Source organism: Aspergillus pseudonomiae (assembly GCF_009193645.1).
Source record: "Aspergillus pseudonomiae strain CBS 119388 unplaced genomic scaffold BDV37scaffold_2, whole genome shotgun sequence".
Classification (NCBI taxonomy): domain Eukaryota; kingdom Fungi; phylum Ascomycota; class Eurotiomycetes; order Eurotiales; family Aspergillaceae; genus Aspergillus; species Aspergillus pseudonomiae.
Window position 1 is genome coordinate 542337 of NW_022475994.1, and position 12652 is coordinate 554988.

Consider the following 12652-nt stretch of genomic DNA (forward strand, 5'->3'; position numbering starts at 1 on the left):
GGACAGTTTAGGCACGTTCCAAATCAAATTAACGGAGGCTGATTTCATCGCACTTTGTGCTCAGGCAACAGGATGCTGGCACACTTGAAGAGCATGCGGTCTAGACAACCTTGTGAGCTTCTCCGCACTGACGACAAGGCAGATCCGGGGGGTTGCACGGCGTCCTCACGTCGTGGGAGAATAAGGTAATTTAAGGATTCATAGTCACCAATACACTGGATTCGAAAGGTTTAGGAGGGAAAAATGGTAGGGGAAGAGGGAATTACAATAATGGTTTTTTTGGGGGAGGGATACGGAAGGAGAGATGAAACGGAGAGACAAGGTAAAAGGCGTGTAATGCGCTAACAGATATGTGAGGCACAGCAACAACGGCGGCGGCACGGGAGCAAAGAGGTCTGTGACGCACACCCGGTGACTCGGGTGGTTCATGAGCAATCCACCCCCAGGTCAAGTGCAAAGTAAAGCCCACGGTCAGGCTGACAAGTGCCACGGCATTCTTTACCAAAGACAATTCAACAATTATTCAGTTGTCGAGTGACTAGTTGCCAGTAAGGGATATTTTTAATTCCCAGTTTCTCTCGAAACTGCTTTTAGAGCAACTTACTTACGGGGGTCGTACAGTTGAAGGAGTGGTTAAGCATCAATCGCGGCCAATGACAATGGAAGTCGCTGGTAGGATAAACCAGGGCGTTAGAAGGCGGTCAAGCGATAGTCGCGGTTGCGTTGCAGCTACTACTGGAGGCGGTATCCTGTCGGTATGATTGCCCCAACTGGACCGTATGAAAACAGTCAGGTGGATACTGATTTTCATGAAATCATCCTTCTATCTTCTATCGACCTAACAATGATGTCCTGACAACTGGCAGTAGGATACAAGGTATCAATATGACTCGGTGTGTTATTGCTACCTAACGAACCAAACAGACGTACGTGTCTCGCTCTTACATTAACCCTTAATCGATAATGATACCTTATGAGTAATAAATACGAAAACCACAAGTCGTAAGTGTAGGAGGTTCGTCAATTCAACCTTGAATTACGATACATGACTCAATATTGAGGCGGCAGTCCAATGGAAAGTATGATGAGAGCTCCAGAAATTGCCGCTTGCGCAGGTCGATCAATCAACTTAATCAACAACCACCCCCGTGATAATGGACCCTCATTGATAGTAGGGTTGCTTTCTGTGCGGATTTCGTGTTCTTTCCCCCTGTCTTGTTCACTTCCTTTTTTTCATTCTAATTTTGACTTATTCGATTTGTTAGGTTCTTATCTCTGGCTTTTTAATTTATTTGTTTATTTCTTTTTCCGTCCTCAGCTCTTTGTTTTCGGTCACTTTACTTTTGCTTTTGCTTTTTCCCTTCTCCTCTCTCTCTCTTTTTGACTTTTACTTTCACAGGATTAAGGTGTAGAACGTTCAAGTAGGAGGATTTAATTCATGATCGACTTTTCCACTCTCTATCGTGTCTGTGTCATGTACCAATAATGGAACGGTCGACGAAAACAGAGCATAGACCACCACCCCCCAGCTTCTGGGAATGGTCGCCTCACCTGCAACAGCTTCATGGGCGGTGGGGAAGGAAATTTACAGAGGAATCACTCAGCCTATAGCCGACCGAAGCACAGACTTGATGTTGTGTTACTTGGTTGCTCATTCTGAAAGCTTAGTGGTAGAAATTAGTCTGGCTTACAATGTGCGACAAGCTCCATGCACCGGAACTGCAAGGCCTGCAGCGAAGCATACTATCTTAAGCGACCTTGCAGGGGACCTCTTGTCTTGATGGCGTCTCTAATACGGAGTACTCTAGTCTAGGCTCTGCTCCGCAGGTATTATTCCTGATCGCGTTGGAACAAAAGTTGGCCAGTCGATTCCTTCCGACAATGCAGAAAGACTTGGACATTGTTGTTTGGCGCCAGCTGGTGATAGGAATGCAGATGTATGCCTATAAACAGTGCTATTATACATCATGGTATGGACACTGTTCAGTACCAAATAGACCATCGTATCTTTGTCGGGTGCGTGCACGCTCTTTGGGGTTATCCCCTCGTTGGATCTATCCTCCTTGTTCAATAGTTTCTTTTATTAAATTTTCTTTTTCTTTTTTCATTTTGCCATCTGTATTCCGTCTCTTACACGAAATCCTTTCTTTCTCCATATAATTTTTAAGCTATATAGGAATTCCTAATCCAGTTTATCATTCGATAATACCCACCATAAAAAACTAACTTGCTCTCCATAGTGACAGATCCTTGGGCATTATATTAACCATTCGTATAGCTCGATATAGATTGTACCTGGAATAGAAACATCCTACCCCGATTATAGGCCCGTCCTATCTGCTAAAAAAGCCCCCTTTGGCCAATCATTAATATAGACGGAAGGTCTAAATGAGACCCTTCACATAGGCCACTGCCAAGGGAATCGCTATGCACAATGGGGAGTATTCCACCCACACCGTCGTACAGTCTAGACCAAATATGAGTAGGGTCTTCGCCTATGGCTAATTTCTTCTTCTTTTCCTTTCCCGTTCGATCTCTTTGTCCCCAGAAGGCGATATTTTTGCCGCCCACATGTTACTTAGAGGAAGTAATTGGGCGAATGAGGCGGCTCTGAGTCTTCTGAGTCTGAGATAAATTGGTGAAGTGATGAGACAACCTCATCTGCAGAGCTATGGTACCCACATAGGCACCTGGAATTGGACTGGGTCTGATATAGTCATGATCTTTTATCCACATGTACATACAGCATATTGAGAGTAGTGTGACTGGGGCTAGTGGCTGATATCCAAACAAGTGGCGCAGTATTTCAGAGCAAAGATACACATATGTTTGTTCGATGCCATTAACAGAATGAATGTCGCGTTCATAGCGTGGTAACCTTATGAGTGGGATTGGATATGAGAATTATAGAACTACTCAATATGTGCAATCATAGCAGAGCGCTTCGCGTTCAGCTATTATGTTATTGTTTAGCTACTTACATAGCTTCCCTGGTTTCTTTTAACCTTCAAATAAGAGTAGCGGAGTGTAGTCCAGCGGTAGGATATGTGACTCTTCTCACAAGGCCAGGGTTCGCATCCTTGCACTCCCATTCATTTTTATTTTTGGATTTTATATACATTTTTCCTTGTATTTTTGCATTGAGCCCTACTTGGATGGTTCATTTTTAGGCAGATCTTTTCTTCCATAATTGCTCGAGTCACACAGGCATCACTGATTGTCCGGCTATTCCACTGTTGATGGTGAACATAGATCCGGCGATCGATTTTGGCCGCCCGACGAAGTAGTATCCTGTGTATCAGTATACAGAGGTGCACTGGGCTGTTTACCTACTAGGTATCCTGTGGTGGATACCCAGATGGTTTTAGACCCCATTGTTTCAGACATTAGGAAGACTGTACAGATTCCAGCATGGATTTAGGGTTACATTTGAAACCCGAAGCTTAATTCCATAGCTCCCATCATCAAGACCATTTGGGCCCGGAAACGAAGGAAGGCATGGATGTAGTCGGGTGAGGGGTTTCATAGTTCAAGTTGGAAGCACGGTCGTCCGTCAACCTCTCGTCGGCGCGCATGGAGGGGTGCGCGCCGCCCGATTGGACGCTGTCCGATTATCCCTCCAATCCATGGGTCAGTCATCCTTCAAATCCCGTGACAGCACTATCAGACTCAAAGAAGAGCAAAATCCCTCTAGGAATATACCCACGGGAATCGCTTCCATCGCTGCTCGAATTCACTCCTCTGCATCGATCTTGCTGTCGCATCCCGTTGGCGAATCGAACCGATCGCGCTGAAAGTTCCTTTCCCCTCACGTCCGAGGCTCGGAGATAATACAGAGCTGTCATCGCCACCGCATATCGTTCATTTTACGACGCGCTCTAATACTCCTTCGCATCGTCTCCTCTCCCTTCGATACGGCTATCGTGTTGGTGTATATCAGCCTCCGACTACAATCCGAGATTACAACTACGCGTTGACGACTGTCGACTCCTTCTCTTCCTCCTGTCAGAATACTCTTGTCGTCCCGCGGAGCTCTTCCGGTGCGCCGTGAACCCTCTGTGGTGAACACGACGTTCTGGTCCTCGGCTGATAAGAGATTCTGACACATTACAACTTGGGGCACATGAGTAGCAAGCTTTGGGAGTTATTTTTGCGCGATGACGTTGATAGCTTCCGGCGGGTTCTGGCAACTGCCAGCTATACCTCCGGTAGCCAGCGGGCTTCAGGACCTAGCGGATCGTCTAATTTCAAGATCGGAAGCCCTGGGGGTACGATAGCCTCCACTGGTCTCTCTCTCAAAAGCAAAAAATTGAGCGGAACGTCGCCAGGTAGTCCGGTCCCGGATCGAAGCAATACACCTCGGAGTGGAAGGCCATTATCTCGGGAGGAATTGAATGCTCGTGATCAACTCGGTAGAACACTACTCCACCTTGTGGCTTCGTCGACAAAACCTACTGCGACCGACTTTGCTGTGGCTTTACTCGAGGTGCCTTTCATTGACATATATGCACAAGATTGGGAGAGTGGGTGGACAGCGCTGCACCGGGCTTTGTATGCGGGCAATGCCGCTATTGCCCAAGCGTTACTAACTCGCGATGTGCGTGATGCAACGGACTTTAGTAAATCGGGAAATATAAACAACGCGAGTGGCACCTTGATAAAAATTAAAGACCGAGAAGGGTACAGCCCCTTTGATGTATATGGAGCTACAATTGCATCTCGTGACATCAAGAGTATTGTCTCTCTGACAGGGAATGGTCTAAGGCTCGCCGATCTTGACAATGCGGACACTGCCTCCATTGCATCCTCAGAGCCTGACGATTTCGACGAAGATGGTCATTTTGCAAAGCGAGCGCTAAAACCGAGAACAAATGTACTAGGTGACGAAGTATTTACGTTTGGGAGCAATAAGAACCTGAATCTTGGTGTAGGGGACCAGGATGACCGCCAGTATCCCGAGAGAATAACTTTCCAACGTCCAGATCACCTTCTGCAGCGGTTCTTTTCCGAATTCCGAGAGCAGCAGTTGGATGAAGGGAGTTCAAATCTCCAACAATTGCGCGGAGTCACGGATTTGCCAGCATTGATCAAGAACAGACCTATCAAAATTCAGAACGTTGCCATGTCCAAGCTGCATACAGCCATTCTCACTAACGATCCAGAGTCGAACCTGTTCATGTGCGGCTTCGGCCCCGGAGGGCGCTTAGGTACCGGCGATGAGTCAACACGGTTCAGCTTTGTCTGCGTTGAGACCGGAGGGTTGGCCAGCAAGAGGGTTATTTCTGTTGCCCTTGGCCAGGATCACACTCTCGCAATTACAGAGAACGGCGAGATATTCAGCTGGGGAAGTAACAAGTTTGGTCAATTAGGTTATGGTCTTCCAAGAACCAACAACCGAGACGATGTGCCAATGCAGAAGACTCCACGACAGATATTCAACCCGTTCAAAAAGGAGACCATTCTTGGAGCTGCAGCATCTGCGATACATTCAGTTGTTTTCAGCAACTTTGGTCTTTATACTTTTGGTAAGAATGAAGGTCAGCTTGGACTTGTCGACTCGGATGCCCGATCTCTTGAAACTCAGACGACCCCTCGGCGTGTCGGAGCATCTCTTTTTAGTGCTCCAATCCAGAGCGTGTCCGCTATTGACCAAGCCACGGCCATTCTCCTCCAGAACCATGAGGTTTGGGTATTTTCACAGTATGGCTACTCGAGACTGTCTTTCCCATTAGATATCAGCTCGAGTTTCATTAGGAACAGCTTCATGTCTACCCGGTACGACACTTCCATCAATTGTATCACTAAAGTAACGTCCGGTGGAAATACCATATGTGCGTTGTCCAGTTCTGGTGAAGTCTTCACAGTACAAGTCAACAGGACGGAGAACCCACCGAGTTCGACTTCTACTACAAACCCAGCTAAAATACGGAACTCTTTATCTACACCGGCTCGAGTGTGGTCTGTGAAGAAGGCGCACATGGCTGTCAGAGACGTTGATGTTGGACAAGATGGCTCGATCATCATTTGCACGGCTTCTGGATCGGCCTGGAGGAAAGAAAAGCGGGGGAAAGCGAAGGATAGTTTATCGAAAGACCACAAGTTTGTCCGCGTCCCTGGACTTTCTCGAGTTGTGAGCGTATGTAGCAATGCATTTGGAGCTTTCGCAACCGTGCAACGGAACTGTGATGTTACCAGGGAGCAAATTAACATCGACCAAAGCACACTGTGGAAAGATATGTTCCCACTCTCACCTTTCAACTCTGTATTAGGCTCTGTTGCCACTGATCAAGACAGTGTGTTGGACTCAGAGCCTGTCATCAATATCAAGAAGGCCATTATGTCAGAGTCAGATGTCGAGTCCTATTTCCGACCGCTACAGACCGGGCGCTTCCCCGGAACAGTATGGGTCATGACCACAACCTCTGACATACGTATACCTGTGCACGAGTTCATCCTGACAGGGCGCAGCCCGGTTTTGAGAAAGGCATTCCATGATCTACGGCATGCACAATCCTTCTCCATTCCTGACGTGCTTACGATCAACTACGACGGAGAAGGATATGCACAGCTTCAACTCCAAGGCGTTGACTTCTTAACTCTTCTGAACCTCGCTTTCTACTCTTACACAGACAATATTTTCGAAGTGTGGCAGCTAGCCAAACATACACCGGAAAATGCATCTAGATATCGTCAGGTCCGCTCTGAAGTGATGCGTGTTGCCACCAGCCTGGGCCTTACTAGTTTGGAGAGATCTGCCAGGTTAATGATTGAGCCTACAATGGCTCTGAAGTCAGATATGGAACGTGCGATTAATGATATCACGTTCTTTGACAGTGGTGATGTGATCGTTGAGTTGAAAAACGGCACTATGAGGGTTCACAGCCAAGTTATTTGCCAAAGATGTCCTTTTTTCGACGCCTTGTTCCGTGGCCGTTCAGGTGGCAGGTGGCTTTCCTCCCGCCGTATAGATCCAACTGACGATATATACGTGGATCTAAAGCATATTGATCGGCATGTCTTTGAGTTTGTGCTTCGGTATATGTATGCAGATACGGAGGAGCAACTTTTCGACCAAGTTCGAACGAATGACCTGGAGGAATTCATTGACCTAGTGCTTGATGTTGCATTCGTGGCGAATGAGCTGATGATTGACCGATTGGGTCAAATCTGTCAGAAGATGCTTGGCAGGTTCGGTATGTTGAGTTCCAGCCCCTTCTAATCTGTGTACTGGTCGAATTGCTAACGAAAGCTAGTAACCACACGTAATGTGTGTCATCTCCTCAACGCCACTGCGCCTTGCTGTGTGACGGAATTCAAAGATGCTGCATTGGAGTATATTTGCTTGAATTTGGAAGATCTACTCTCTAATAGGTAGGAATGGAGACCTCACTGAAGTATTCCTGGCTACTGACATTGTCCTAGATATTTGGAGGATCTCGATGAATTCTTGCTGGGTGCGCTTGATTCTGTTTGTCACGAGAACCAGCTTTCGAGCTTCCCGGTGTCACGAGGGCGCAACTCCGAAGAATATGTCTTTGAAAAGTACCCTGAGCTTGTATCCTTGGTAGAAAGAGACCGGCGGAGGAAGATTGATTCCATGAGACTTCGGTCACATGTCAGCCAGATTGAGACGAACGAAGGAAAGCTTCGAGCAACACTCACGCCTTCAGCACCTTCGGGACAGAAAGCGCACCAGACTCCTACTAAGGGGGTCTCAGCTGCCACGTCACGTAGCCCATCATTGAGGCCCCAGCACTCAATCGGCGACCTGATGTTCCAAATGGATGACGAGAATTTGCTCACACCGGGAGACTATATTAAAGGAAAGATGGCAGTCCGTGGGGTCAAACCAAATGATGCCAATGACTCGCGCTCATACCCTGACTCACCGGCTCTGGGGTCTAGTCTAACAGAGGGAGGATCATTGGAAGGCCGAAGCTACCTGGATGATCAAATGGCATCCCCACAAGATGCTATACTTGCAGCGTCTCCAACTGAACTACGAGCTAGTGCGCTGAACGGGAAAAAGAACGGTTCTCTTACTCCACCAGACGTCTCTCAACAGCCGTGGAGTGCATCAGTGGTTTCAGGCTCCAAGAAAAATCTAAAAGACATCATGGACGAAGCATCAGAAACCCGCGTGTCGAATCTCAGCCTAGGCATGTCTTCCGCCCCTCGGGAAAGCAACAGCAACAACAGCAACAACTTCACTCCAAAACTATCCCAAAAGGAGCGCAAGAAGATCCAGCAACAACAAATGCAAGAGATGCTCGCTGCTCAGAAAAAAGCCAAAGAACCACCCCAAAACCCATGGAAGACGGCCACACCCACAAAGCCGATCCCATTAGGAGTCACCGACGGACAAGACAACCTAACCTCCGGCTCAGTCAAATCAACCCCCAAGGCGCCCTCCATGACCCTCCGTCAAACCGTCGCCGGGACACCACCGCCATCAAAACCAGGAACACCACCTGTGCAAATCCAGACCCGCAAAGCCTCTACCACCAACACACAGACTCCCTCCAAACCTTCCATCTCAGGCCCATCAACAGCGCCACCCCCCAACCCACCAGCAACCCCCCAACCCCAGCCTCGACCCGCGATCCAATCAGTCCGCCACATCCCCCGTCCAGAACCATACCAAACTAGCTTCACCTCGCCCTCCCCCAACTCCCTCTCCCTAGCCACGATCCTCATGCAACAACAAACCGAAAAAGACGAAATCCGCGAGGCAGCAACAGCCAAACACAACCTGCAAGACATCCAAGCCGAACAAGAATTCCAAGAATGGTGGGACAAAGAAAGCAGACGCATCCAAGGCCTGCCCCCCGTGGACCATAAAGAGAACGAAAGAGACGGCCCATCTGGCCGCGGCGGCCGTGGCAAGGGAGGCCATGGTCAGGGTCAACAGCGGAAGAGGCGTGGCGGTGGAGGAGGAGGAAAAGGCAGCGGGAATACCTCTACACCAGCTCCTTCTCAACAATTACATCGGGGCAATGGGCCCGATAAACCTGGACAGAAGAAGAACTCAGCTTCGACGCCCCGTCAGCAGCGGCCTGTACATGTTGATGCCGCTGCTGGTGGGTTTAATGCCCGTCGGAGTGGGAGAGGTGGTGGTCGTGGGCGAGGTAAAGATCGCGATGGGAATATTTGATGTCTTTTTATTCTTAATTCTTATTTCTTTTTTTCTTTTATTCTTCAATGTTGTCATGTGTACAACTCGTCTTGGTTATCATGATTTTCTTTTCTTTAGATTCTTTGTCACTATAGACGGCGGGCTCTGCACTATGGATCTATTGTAATATGTATGTTGTGTATTCATTATTTATGACATATACAGACAATGAATTGGGAATACATCTGTGCTATCTTAGATGGAACGATACTAAATTTGAAAGAAACCTTGAGAATCATGAATTAGGCTGCCTAGGTAAAGCCATTCGTGAGCACGCTCGAAAGTGGACACATTACAAATATTAACCGAAGATATCTATGCTCGGGGAATAATAAGTGACAGAGGAAGTAAGAAAAGTAGCAGAGGCAACCTAAACGCAAGACGTCCATCAAGATAATGTGTACGCTGGACCCCGAAATGAGATGGTACGCTATACATAATGCACCGTGAACGCCATACATGCTCAAGTCATTGGGATGAGAACAGTGGGAAAATAGAGGACAAGCGATGTTGAAAGACTTGAGTCAATAGTGAAGACATGAGGGCGTAGCTAAAGCTGTAGTCGTAGTGGTTGTACATCAGCCGGCGATGGCTACCTCACGGCTTTCCCACATACGACGAATCATCATCTCGGCTTCGCTGGCCATAAATGATGGCTCTTCAGGGTACTCTTCCACGGCGGGAGTCGTATGGGCAGCTTCATCGGATGTAGAGAGAATGCGGTGAGAAGGATGTTGGGATTTGGGCTGTTGTGAGGAATCCGAAGTTTCGTTCGCGAGATCGGCGGGTTCTTGAAGATATGTTTGGGAGGCGGAGGGTTTCAGATCTGAGCGTTTCCGGCTAATTAATTGTTTCGGTTCTGGACTTGCACTGTTCTGACTGGGAGACTGCTGTTTGCCGTTTTGGAGCAATGTCAAGGAGGGCGCTGACTTGATTGGTTTGCCGAGGGACGAATGTCGCTGGTGGCCAGCACCCAACTTCGTATCATTGACAAGGGATGCCAAACGACGGAAACTATCCCCGGTCGGTGACTGGAACCGTCGAACCACTGTAAGCTCCAAAGCGGTTTTCTCATATGCCTTGCGGACATGCTTTGCTTCAGTGTCGTGTGCAGGACTGGCCCGCGATGTCCCATTGACAAGTCCTCTTCCTGCATCAAATCCGGCTCCTGGTCGGGCGTGCGCTGCGGCCATGAAAGCCGGGTCCATTGCTGACGGAGATGCGGTCGCTGCCACGCCATGGCCGTCAGGAGGGGAGGTGTTCAGAGCGGCAGTGCGCTGCAGCCACAGCTTCTGCTGGGTGCGGGAGTGCGGTTCTGCGCCAGGCGGCCGGGTGGGAGGGGATGCTCGTGCTCTCTTCGAACTTGCTCCACGGCCAGGAGAGGGCGGTGTTTGGGGGTGATAATGGGGTAAGAAAGAGGATGGAGTGTTGGGGTCTGAATCTGTACGAGGAGTTGCATGGAAGCCAGTCTTAATGAACCTCGACACGCCTCCCTCGATCGAAGATGATGTTGCTTGTGTCAAATTGCCTGGGGTATTGGCCAGTGCATTTTGAGACGAGGAGAGTGGTGGTCGGCGCAACCCATCGTGACCGGAAGCTAGATTGGTTAGAGAAGCATTGCGTGACAATGAATCGACTGTCGCTGGCTTCGCTGTGGCCGATATGGAGGACATGGCGGGCGGTGCTTTAGCAGAGTGCGCGGGAGTCAGCAGGCGAGATGCAATATCACCGTGGTCAGTAGCGCGACTACTTTCTTCCCGCTCTTCGGTCTTTGGTGGGTGTTGTTGTTGTGTATCACCGTTTTCGCTGGGCTCGTCGTCACTGTCGTCGTCCGGTAAAGGGTTGTTGTGACCAAAATTATTCAGGCTCGACTCGGGAAGGCTGGTCGACCGAGGAAACTGTGGATAAGAACGCTTAACGAATGTCAAGGGATCCACCAATACCGCCGTATTCTCCACACTATCCTTAGATTGAGCGACGGAGCTGCGCCTAGTGCTCTCCGGCGACTGAGTGGTATCCTCCCAGTCCCCGTCGTCGTTGTCGTCGGAATCGGCCAATTCGAAGCCCACCGTTTTCTTCTTGCCTGAGCTGGTCTGTGGGCGATCGGTGACCAGGGCCGTTTTCCCTACCTTGCCTATGACGCTGCTGCTATTTCGGCGAAGCGCAGGGCTTGAGTTGTTTTTTTTCATCGAAGTAGTGGTTTGGTCACTCTCGCCCAAGGCTCCATCCCAACGGACGTGGTGCGTCCCACGCGGGCTTGCGGCGGGTGTGACAGCAGCGGGAGTCGTAGGAGCGGACTTCTTGCGCTGATGATGACGAACGGGTCTTTCCGAGTCAATTTGAGTGTGAGAAAGATGTCTTTGGAGCTGTTTATTCAGGTTTTTGCCAAAAGACGGATTACGATGGTGGTTGCGATGGCCACCGCCGACGATATGGGCACGATGCTGCCGGTGAGAGAGTTTGGAGGATTGTTGGTGGGCGGCGTTGGAGTTGGCCAGTTCGTTTTGGGTGGATGTCGATCGCGTGACGACGGCGTGTGAGGAGACTGCGCGACGACCCAGGCCGGGGCGCTTGACGGGGGACGAGGTGTTAGAGGTCGGCATGGCGGTAAGGGTGTATGTGTGCACACCACAAATGGGGCGACGAGCAGCTGCTGCCGAGGGTAGATCGTTGCAATCACGTTGGCCTTGCGGAGAAACTCGCCGAGTGGACAAGTAAGGAAAAAAGCAATTATAATCAAATTAATCAAAGAGCGCTTGCTTGCGTCGTGAACCTAGGTATCAAGTGCTGTGTATCCCCCGACAGCGCGGGGAGCGCGCCAGGCAATTGGTGGAGGTGAGAAGTTCGTTACACCCGAGGGTTTGGATCAATCTGTGCAGTAGTTAAAAATATCAGGCAAAGGGATGGACGAAATTAAGCTGACGAGAGCAGAGACGCGTGGCGGTGAGGGGTTTAAATTGAAAGTCTCAAATCTCTTTCTCACCCAGAAAAACCTTAGATGACTGATGAGAGGGAAAGAAAGCGAAATCTGGTTCAGAACCAGAAGGAAAAAGAGTCGAGAAAAGGAGAGGTTCTTCATGAAGGGAAAAGAAAGAGAGAAGGAATGAATGAATTTGGGTATTACCATTACGCGTTACGGATCCGGGAGTCTAGACCGCATTGGGGTGGATCGTAGATTTTCCCATTGAATCCAGTCATCACCCTTTCTCCTTCGACCCCCATTGCCTTCATTGGATCTTTTTCTTCCTCAGAATCTCCTCCAACCTCATGGGGGACTGATTGGACCAGTCTGTTGGTATGAAAACAGCACGATATCTTCTGTGCATATTCCAGGAATTTCCCCTCCAGCAGTTGCCGATCCTCATACGTCATCATACAGATCGCTGCAGCACGCAATATCGAATCCCTGAAAAGAACAAGAGAGTGTGAATCCTGGGCAGGTACCTTTGTAGTACATAGTAGTACTACTGTTTACAC

At 49.1% G+C, this 12652-nt stretch overlaps 2 protein-coding genes and 1 non-coding gene across 3 annotated transcripts; 2 read left to right on the top strand and 1 right to left on the bottom strand.

Annotated features, from left to right (window-relative positions):
• Positions 1-3021: 3021 nt before the first annotated feature.
• Positions 3022-3091, top strand: BDV37DRAFT_t12. The gene has a single exon. It is a non-coding gene; the product is annotated as a tRNA-OTHER (tRNA).
• An 886-nt stretch (positions 3092-3977) lies between these two features.
• BDV37DRAFT_79942 (BTB domain and ankyrin repeat protein) lies at positions 3978-9454 on the top strand. Its single transcript, XM_032091250.1, has 3 exons — positions 3978-7193; positions 7254-7371; positions 7423-9454. Exons 1-3 carry the CDS (start codon positions 4124-4126, stop codon positions 9152-9154), a joined length of 4920 nt encoding a protein of 1639 aa, XP_031946921.1. The 5' UTR covers positions 3978-4123; the 3' UTR covers positions 9155-9454.
• BDV37DRAFT_80012 (uncharacterized protein) lies at positions 9455-12040 on the bottom strand. The gene has a single exon (XM_032091252.1). It carries the CDS (start codon positions 11776-11778, stop codon positions 9754-9756), a length of 2025 nt encoding a protein of 674 aa, XP_031946922.1. The 5' UTR covers positions 11779-12040; the 3' UTR covers positions 9455-9753.
• Positions 12041-12652: the final 612 nt, after the last annotated feature.

Bases quoted from the DNA above. Each gene is read 5' to 3' on its own strand.
- BDV37DRAFT_79942 (XM_032091250.1), top strand. From the start codon at position 4,124: ATGAGTAGCAAGCTTTGGGAGTTATTTTTGCGCGATGACGTTGATAGC. The intron at 7,194-7,253 runs GTATGTTGAGTT...AACGAAAGCTAG, and splicing joins GAAGATGCTTGGCAGGTTCG to TAACCACACGTAATGTGTGT. The intron at 7,372-7,422 runs GTAGGAATGGAG...ACATTGTCCTAG, and splicing joins GAAGATCTACTCTCTAATAG to ATATTTGGAGGATCTCGATG.
- BDV37DRAFT_80012 (XM_032091252.1), bottom strand. From the start codon at position 11,778: ATGCCGACCTCTAACACCTCGTCCCCCGTCAAGCGCCCCGGCCTGGGT.